The sequence below is a fragment of the Hevea brasiliensis genome, chromosome 12 (genome assembly GCF_030052815.1).
Source record: "Hevea brasiliensis isolate MT/VB/25A 57/8 chromosome 12, ASM3005281v1, whole genome shotgun sequence".
In the NCBI taxonomy this organism is placed as follows: domain Eukaryota; kingdom Viridiplantae; phylum Streptophyta; class Magnoliopsida; order Malpighiales; family Euphorbiaceae; genus Hevea; species Hevea brasiliensis.
In genome coordinates, this window is record NC_079504.1 from 31,982,662 (window position 1) to 31,991,896 (window position 9,235).

Consider the following 9,235-nt stretch of genomic DNA (forward strand, 5'->3'; position numbering starts at 1 on the left):
AATAAAAAATCGAACCGAACCAAACTATTTTAAAAACCGAACCGAATTACCGAATTAAAGCTGTTCAGTTCGGTTTATTTGATTTGAACCGAATAATGCTCACCCCTAAGCACGAGTAAACCTTAAAGATAGATAATGTTGCTACTATCATAAGAAAGTTCACATTCAATACCATTGCATGAAGAAGAAAGAAGATCTTACATAATTTAAATATTTCAAGAAGAGTTGCAGAAAGAAAAAAGAAGGAATTGCTACAATTGTAATTGATAATGGTATTGACGGTGAATGTTTAAATGTGAACGATGATAAGAAAAAGGTAAAAGATTTATTACAAGATGAGGAGTTAATGAATTCTATTTACCCATTCTATATTTGCTCGAAAAAAGAGTGGTTTGATGTGATTGAAGAAAAGAAAGGAGAAAAAGTGAAGATAGCCAATGGGAACAAAAATGCAGGTCAAAGGTGTTGGAAGAGTGAAGATTAAGTTATATGGTGATCATGTGAAATTGTTTGATGAAGTGAGGTATGTTCCTAAAATCAAAAAGAACTTAATTTTCTTGGGTGAGTTGGATTCTTTGGGTTATGGGTGTTCAATTCATGATGGAGTCATTAGAGTTAGCCTAGGCGCCTTTGTGATCATAAAGGGTGAGAAAATCGATACAAAGAATCTCTATAAATTGGAAGGAAGCACATTGATTGAAAGAATGCAAATTGAGGCAATAGGCTATATCAACAATCAAGAGTGCAATGAAGTATCCAATAGAAAATTAACTTTTGCAGAAATTGTGAAAACTAATTCAATTTGACTTGAAGGTGAAGATTGTTAGAATTTATGTTAAATTAGAATTAAGAGATTAGATAAAATAAGAAGTTTATAGAATTTAAATTATAAAGTTTAATAATTATAGTTACAAAATGACAGAGTTTTAATGGCCTATATATATGAATAATTGGTTAGCCATTATATTATATTGTAGAGAGCTCATGAAGTGGAGAGGTGGGTCGAATTCTGTAAGTTTTGTTTGAGTGACTTGTAAGATGAGAAAAATAATTAGTGGTTATAATTATTTTTCCTTGATAGTGAATTTATTCGGTAGAGTAGGTTTACGCTGAATCACGTAAAATTTTGTATTCTTTAATTTGTGTGGGTGTGCTTTTCATAATAAGTACTAATAATTTATAACAAGTAATTGATGAAAGATGTAGCATATATTTTATATACAAAATATATGGAGCTAAGATATGCATAACATGTTTAATTATCATACATTTCATAATTAATTTAAGTACTAATTATTATAAGGAGCAAATTGATGAAAAATCTAGTACATATTGCACATATTATTGTGTAATATACTAATTACATAAGGTATGCACAGAAAAATTAATTGCAATATGTTTAATAATTAATTTAAATACTAATTAATTGAATTATAAGGAGCAATTGATTGATGAAAGTCTAGAATATATTATATATAGTGCTACATACTAATTATATCGAGTTAATATATGCATAGCACATTTAATTGTAATATGCACCAAGTAAGTAAGTATATATATATATATATATATATATATATATATATATATATATATATATATATATATATATATATATAAAGAGTAATTGATTAAAGATGTTTAACATATTTTATAAATAGTTTATAAAATTATTAAATATAATTTTAACTAAATTTTAACATATAATAATATTAAAAGCATTCTAAAATTTTAAATTGAAATTTTAGATTTTGATATATTAAAATTGTATGTCACAATACATAATTAACAAAAATATAATATAGGTTAAATGTTAAGAGAATTTTATATATATTGAGAGTGTTTTCAATTCCTCTCTTCACCAAATTTATGCTTTTATTCTTTTTTAAGTAAAGGCGTTGATTTGATCTAAAATCAACCGATTCGATTTCTAGTTAAATCCACTGGATCAAACTGGTTCGATTTTGATAACTGGAAATATGTTGCATTGGAAATAATCATTATCATTAAATGTTGTTTCATAATTAGTGTTGCTCTATAATCAATAAAAATATTCCATTTCACATTAAATGTTATTATTGTCATTACATTGTTATAGCATTTAAGGAATAAATATTAAGAAATATAATTATGTGGAAAATACTAATATGCTCCTCTTGATCTGGATCAACTTGATCTGCATGATATTGTCGCATTGACGATAACATTGCAGCCCCTAGCCTTTTTATTGTATTCCCCATCCAATGCAAAATGATATTTGCTGCAGGACATTATTGTTGATGATCGATGGCAATCAAGAGGGTACACAATTTTTCGCTTCCATATTTAATTATTTAGCTACAAAACGTTACCACTAACCAGTGGTGTATCATTTAGGATCTGTCCTTTGGTTAGTTATGACAGCATTCTTCATGAGGTCAAGAGAATTTTGAAGATCATCGCAGAGTTGATGTGGATCTGAAATTATATTTTCGTCGACTGATAAGGTGATTTTCATCTTGTTCGCATAACTCACTACATGAATCACTAATGCCTGTAACACCACGACCACGACAATAATAATAATAATAATAATTTTCATCATGAAGATCAAACTTAGATTTTCTTAATTAAAAAAAGAAGATAATGGTGCTTACATTAGGTTGTCCATAAAAACTGAGTGCTATGAAGGCTACAGGATGGCCAAAGTAAGATATTTCTTCTTCTGGACCAGGTACATTTGAAAACCACAAAGTGATTCGATTTCGAAAGCTCGATATCTGTTCATAATCGATTAAAATCAAATAAAATAAAATATTTTTTTAAAATCAATTTCTCAATTAATAACCAATAAAATTATAAAAAAAGGTACAGTGTTAACTCTTAGATGGATTAATTAATTAATATAAATTGTAATAATAATCATTAAAATTGTCACTTAATTTTATTTTTTATATATATAATTTCAATTTGTCAAATTTAGATTATGTAAGTGTAAACTCTTAGATTGATTAATTAATTAATATAAATTGTAATAATAATCATTAAAATTGTCACTTAATTTTATTTTTTATTTATATAATTTCAATTTGTCAAATTTAGATTATGTAATTTTTTTTTTATTTCAAGAATATTATTTAACTCCAATGAAAAATTCCACCAGAGTATTAATATAAACCTTTTTTTGTTAAAAAGAAATTAAAATATTTCTAAGTGACAAATTTACCTTATTAGTGAAACATTTGGGAGAAAACTTGACCATGGAATAAGTGAATTTAGCTTCAAGAGTAGATTTTTTTCTGTGTCCAGTAACTTTAGCAACACGTATATAATCTAATGGATCTTCACGTAATGCAATGGTGAAGGGAAATAGAACACATCCGAAGTGGTTACCCCACCTTGCTCTACTGTCCTTTCTCATCATATCATCAAAAGCCTGTTTTCAATTTAATGACACAATTTTAATAGATATAATAAAATAGTTATCTATTTATAATTAATGCTTGATAAAATTAAATATATTTTAATTTAAATTTCCCTTATTTTAAATTTAAAATATAAATATGTGTGATTCATATATTTAATAAATAAATTTTTTTTTATACATATTATGTTTTGAATTTATAATAAATCAGGCTGTAGACAAAAAAAATCCATTTGATCTTATAACAACACTCACTTGGATGCCTGCAGATGGTCTAATGTTCACCACAAGAGCTGCTCTAAGACGAATGTTGTTGGGAAGATTGTTATTATTCTCTTCTGCTCCTTTGTTATATGTCTTCTCATCGCCTGCCATACAGGAATTAATAATACACCTAGTGATCAAAATCCACTGCTATTCCTGTACGCAGGGAGATATACTTACCATACTTCCTGTTAAGATAGCTAGACAAACCAGCTTGTGTGATTGCTACCATCACATCATTGATTGTCTGTATATGACCAAAAGAATAATGAGTTTGCTGTGTGCCAAAGTGGTTAAAGTTTTGTGTTTTGCGACTTACTGTGCCCATGGCATTCTTCACAAGCTTTACGTCATCCAAACTGATTGTTCTATGAACAAACCTTCTTTGAGCAAGTCCGAGCGGCAATGTACCTTTAAGAGGCGTTTTAGTATCCTCCAAGAAGAAAATTGTCCCCAGAAGTATCAGTACATCAACAATAGTATTCCAACACAGCAACACCAACCACCATAACTTGAGCAAAAATTGCCAGGACGTTAACCTTCCAGGGTAACTAGGATTCCTTCTTTTTATTGTTGGGATGTTTGGAAGTGCCTCAGGATCAGATGCTTTGCGAGAGCAAGAAAGTAAAAGAGACATGAGGGAAATGCCATCGCCAAGGGAATGGTGGATGCGAAAAATGACAGTAGATTCAGCTTCAGAGGTTTTAACGTTGAGAAGATGAACATCCCACAAAGGTATGGACTTACTAATTGTGGTTTTGCTAAGATTGGAAGCGTAATCTTCCACAAACTTATCAGGAGACTCCATGTTTGGATCAAGCACAGGAACTCTTACATGGTTATCCAAGTTCACCTCTATTTTGACCCATCTCATTTCCCCACCACTTTCCACAACCTGCACGTAGCCCAAAATTTACGTACTCCTTAGGTCCCATATTTAAAAAAAAAAAAAAAATTCCATAATTATCAAATATTTAAGAATTTTTTATATTAATTATATGTGAAAAATATATAGAGTATACCTGCAAACTAGAGAAACGAGGATGCTTGAGTAAAGAATGGCGCAAACTGGCTTTAAAAACAAGAGGGCTGATTGGGGAATTAAACCCCATGATGATGATGATGTAGACATCGGAGTAAGGTTGATGACAGATGCGAGCCATTGGACTCAAGGGTTGGCCGTCCTCGCTATCTTTCTTTGATACCCGAATTGGTCTAAGCCCTTCCATAGTGCTCTTAGGAGGATAGAATTGTGCTTGGATACTAACAATCAAAAAATTTGTTTATATAGGATACAAATGAAGGATTATGTATGGTACACATGCACCTTCATTAAGAATTATGTGGAAGTCATTTTATATGAGTGATGGAGAATTAAATTTATATGTTTTCGGTGTATAGTAAATATTCCGATACAAATTGTGTATAGTGCCCACTGAATAAAAGGATGAAAAGGTCCAACTAAAAAATAATACAATATAATTTATTAGTAAACTTTGATTTAATCATATTGTGAAATTATAAGTTTAAACCTCAATTATAGTCTAATAATTATGGATAATTTAAGATATGTCAAAAACAGATCATTCTCTCTATTTTTAATTTGAAATAAGTGAATTTCTCAAATTTAATTACATCATCAAAATGGTTATTTCATTCAAATTTGATCTAATTTACTATTAATTATAAATTAAATAATTAAAATATCTTTAATTATATTTTCAATTTTATTATGTTGCCAACTTGAGTGGGCATGATTGAAGAGGAAGCGTGTGTGACCATTAAGTTAGAGATCAGGGAGAAGGCCATTTAGAGAACCGAATGCTTATGGGCATAATTGAAGAGGGTTCGTTACAGAGCCTACAATTAGGCCACATAAATTATTGAAGTGATTTGCGTGCAGTGTAATACACGGGCACGTGGCGTGTTATGTGAAGGGGCTGTGTAACTACTCTCTTTTTTTTATTTGTAAACAAATAATTAGTGTTTATTATTATATTTTTCTCATTGGTATATTTATTATGAAGTATATTACACAGAATCATTTTAAAATTTTGTATTTTTTAATTTTGTGTAGGTGATTTTTATAATAACTGGTATTAAAATTCAAATTTAAGATGTGACCAGCATAAAAATAGAGATATTTAATGGAAAAAATATTTTAATTTATGATAAAATACTATAAAAGGGGCCCTTTTGTGATCAAAGCTTTAAATGAAAAGTAATCGAAGATTATTAATTATGATGATTAAGAGGAATTTTAATAAAGAGTGATAAGTATGATTTGATTGACAATAGTATTCATAGTGAAGTATAATATTATAAAAAAATCATTCCATTTGATTTGAAAATAGAGAAATTATTAAAATTAAATAAAAAATTAAAGTATTAGAATTATATTAGAAAGATTAATAATAATAATAATAATAATTCGGTTGAAGTGGAAGTGTCCAAATTGTACTATTCTTTATGTTGCCGACATTAAACGTGTTGAGTAGCCGCTATAAGAAAAGGAAGTACATGTGACGATTATTATTTAGAGAACCATTACGAGGGCAAACTATTTGTGGGCATAATTGAAGGGGTTGACAAGAGAGCATGCAATTAGGCCACTGAAATTGCTGAAGCGATTTGCATGCAGTGCAGTACTTGGGCATAAGGCGTTTTACGCGAGATAGCTGTGTAATTTTTCTTTCAAGCTATATTTGAGTGTTTAAGCATCAGAAAAATAATTAATGTTTGTAATTATTTTTTTTTATTCGTAAATAGTAAATATATGCCAAATCACATCATAATTTTCACATATCTTTTGTAGCTGATACCATTTTCATTTTCATTATGGTCAAAACTTATAGTTTAATCCATATCTCTCGATGCATGATCATTTTTTCAGAATGCCTCTGCCAGATTGATCTTTTTCTTTGCTAGTACGTTCCATATTACATATATATACATCCCTATCTTTTATGCCAGATTAAGCTTAAATTGGTGAAATTTTATGTTCTAAATTTCCATTTGCAGAGATAGTCTCTCTATTTTTATCGATTGTGTTTAATTAATTAAAGAACAATAAAGATGAGATCGACTGAATGTTCATTTGCATAGATATAGCTGTTTGATAAAGTCATTTTTATTTGCAGCAGGTTGGCTTGGTTTCCATGTATAATCAATCCTTCAGAGCGCAAAAGCCAAGCACATTAAAATTGATCTTCTCAACAATGTTAATAAATAAAGCTTGATTTAAACTAGAACTTCACTAGTGTATTGTGTTGATTATATTTTATTTTATTTTTTCATAAATTCATATAATTACTTTTAATTTAAAATTTTAATTGAATTTAATATTTAAATATAAATCTTTGAACAAGTAAAGAGGATAAAAGGAATAAAGGAAAAAGAAAGCGAAATGGATTTTTTTTAATATTAATGCTAATACTGCTTCGCTCTTAAAACTATAAAACAAGGAAAAGAATAATATAAATGAAGATAAATTAAAAAAATAAATATGATGTCATATTTAAGTAGATGAAAAAAAGCTAATTAATACTTCACAAAAACATCCAAATTATTTATAGATGAATAATTTACGTATTTTATATATTTTTTTTTCTTTGTGTAAATTATGGAACTTAAAAGACTTAAATTTTATGAAGGAAAATTTTATATCATTTGTCTCCAAATCACTAAAATAGGCTATGTGATTAGTTTGTGTTTGAGTGATAATAATGCTTTTAAAAAGCTAAACATTGTAATGTGATTTTTAATATAAATCTTGCAAATAATATCTAATAATTTAAAAGTTTCTCATTAAAAAAAAAATAACATGTATCGGGTGTAATAATAAGGTTTATTGTGCTTTTAAGGAGTGAACTCAAGTTCGATTTTGGAGAAGACATTATTGGGAGAGGTAGTCACGAACTCCAAAAGGATTAGTATTTTCTGAATAAAAAAAATATAGAGGAATATCCTAATAAAAAAAAAGAGAATAAACATTTCCTACAAAAAATAAAAAATAAAAGAGAGATGAAAAGGATTTATCTAAAAAGAAATTGGAGAGTTGGATAGTAATTGAATTCTTAAATTTGTTTATCTAAAATAAATTTTAATTTTAATCTTAATTTTAAAAAATTATAAACCTTATTAAAATTTTGATTAATATTAGATTAGTTTTACATAAAATTTATTTTATTTAATGTTTACCATGTATTTAAATTTGGACTTAAACCAAATTAATTATTGATTTTAAATTTAATTAAAAAAAACTCATGTGGAGAACTTGGCCCATAACCCCGCTCCAAGGCCTATGATGTGTGTCATCCACAAGTGCATGAGTCGTATAAGGTAATAAAGTGATGAGTGAGTATCATTTTTATGAGAAATTGTGTTTAGGTACTAAACTTTAAATTGTTGCTTTGATTATTTAGAACATTGAAGATTTATATGAGAATTAAAGTAAATGAAATGCGGTAATTTTAAATGAAATTAAAAAAAGAGTAATGGGTGAAGTAAATAAAATTAAACTAGGAAAATTTAACTAAGCTGGAAATGAAAATATGCTATAACAAATATCAATTAATGGTAAAATCAATTTCAGAGTTGGGGCTCATATTTTAAACTATATGGAATTTGGCTTGATTCATCTAATTTTAAGAAAATACATGGTTTGAAAGTGGTTGATTCTAGGGTCCTTTAGTTTCTTTCTCAAGTAAAATAAAGATTGTTTTAAGAAAAGTCAAACCCCACTCTTATACGATATTTGATTTACCTAAAACCCATTAATCTCTTTAATCATCCAATAAATTCTCTTAATCCTTAGTTCATCTCTAAATGTAGGTGATTAAGTTCAAAACCTCAATTATCTATAAATGATTTTTATCTCTCGGTCCTTCAATCAAAGGTTAAAAACAATACCACATGGGTACCAACACTAGGCATGTCAAGAAAGCATAAAATATTTGAATCAAAACATATATATATTATAAATTTGGATAAAGTCCAATCTAAATCCACAAATAGATTCAAAATGTTACACCCAACTCTGAAATTTCAAGAAAACTACTCACTTATAGTTGTATTTACAAGAGAAAATAATAAAACTAACAAAGGAAACATAAAAATAGGCTAAGAGTAGAAAACCCAGGTGAAAGAGAGTCCAAAACTCTGAAAAACTGCAGCTGAACATCACTTGACCGTAGGTCTCTAGCAAAAATGGCGTTCTTTCTTCTCCTTCTTATGTATTTTTTTTTCCCTTTTCTCTTTATTACTCTATTACCTATTTACTTATTTTTTGATAATATGAGAAAATGATGTGAGTATATATATTGTCGACACCATATTTTGGCCGATCCCCGACATCAATAAACTTTGAAATCAATCCCCTACACTAAATCTCCTAACTAGTCAGTCACATTTTCGATCTCTCCTCAAAAGGAATCGAATCAATACTAAGTCCCCATATCATTTAAAGCCTCACCGATCTCTCAAACCAATTGTTAAGTCTCCTGACTAATCAATTACATTTCCGATCTCTCTTATCAAACGAGATTGAACCAACATTAGGCCTTCATG

At 28.3% G+C, this 9,235-nt stretch overlaps 1 protein-coding gene across 2 annotated transcripts; it reads right to left on the reverse strand.

Annotated features, from left to right (window-relative positions):
* Nucleotides 1-2,038: 2,038 nt before the first annotated feature.
* On the reverse strand, nt 2,039-5,009 carry LOC110632089 (wax ester synthase/diacylglycerol acyltransferase 4-like). Of its 2 annotated transcripts, XM_058131462.1 has the most exons (7): nt 4,690-5,008; nt 3,987-4,562; nt 3,848-3,914; nt 3,659-3,771; nt 3,206-3,415; nt 2,637-2,759; nt 2,039-2,533 (listed from the first exon to the last, which is right to left on the reverse strand). In XM_058131462.1, the coding sequence occupies exons 1-7, from the start codon at nt 4,894-4,896 to the stop codon at nt 2,369-2,371; spliced, it is 1,461 nt and encodes a 486-aa protein (XP_057987445.1). In that variant the 5' UTR covers nt 4,897-5,008; the 3' UTR covers nt 2,039-2,368. The 2 variants fall into 2 exon arrangements, with proteins under 2 accessions (XP_057987445.1, XP_057987446.1); XM_058131463.1 differs by lacking the exon at nt 3,206-3,415 and having other exon boundaries at nt 4,690-5,009.
* Nucleotides 5,010-9,235: the final 4,226 nt, after the last annotated feature.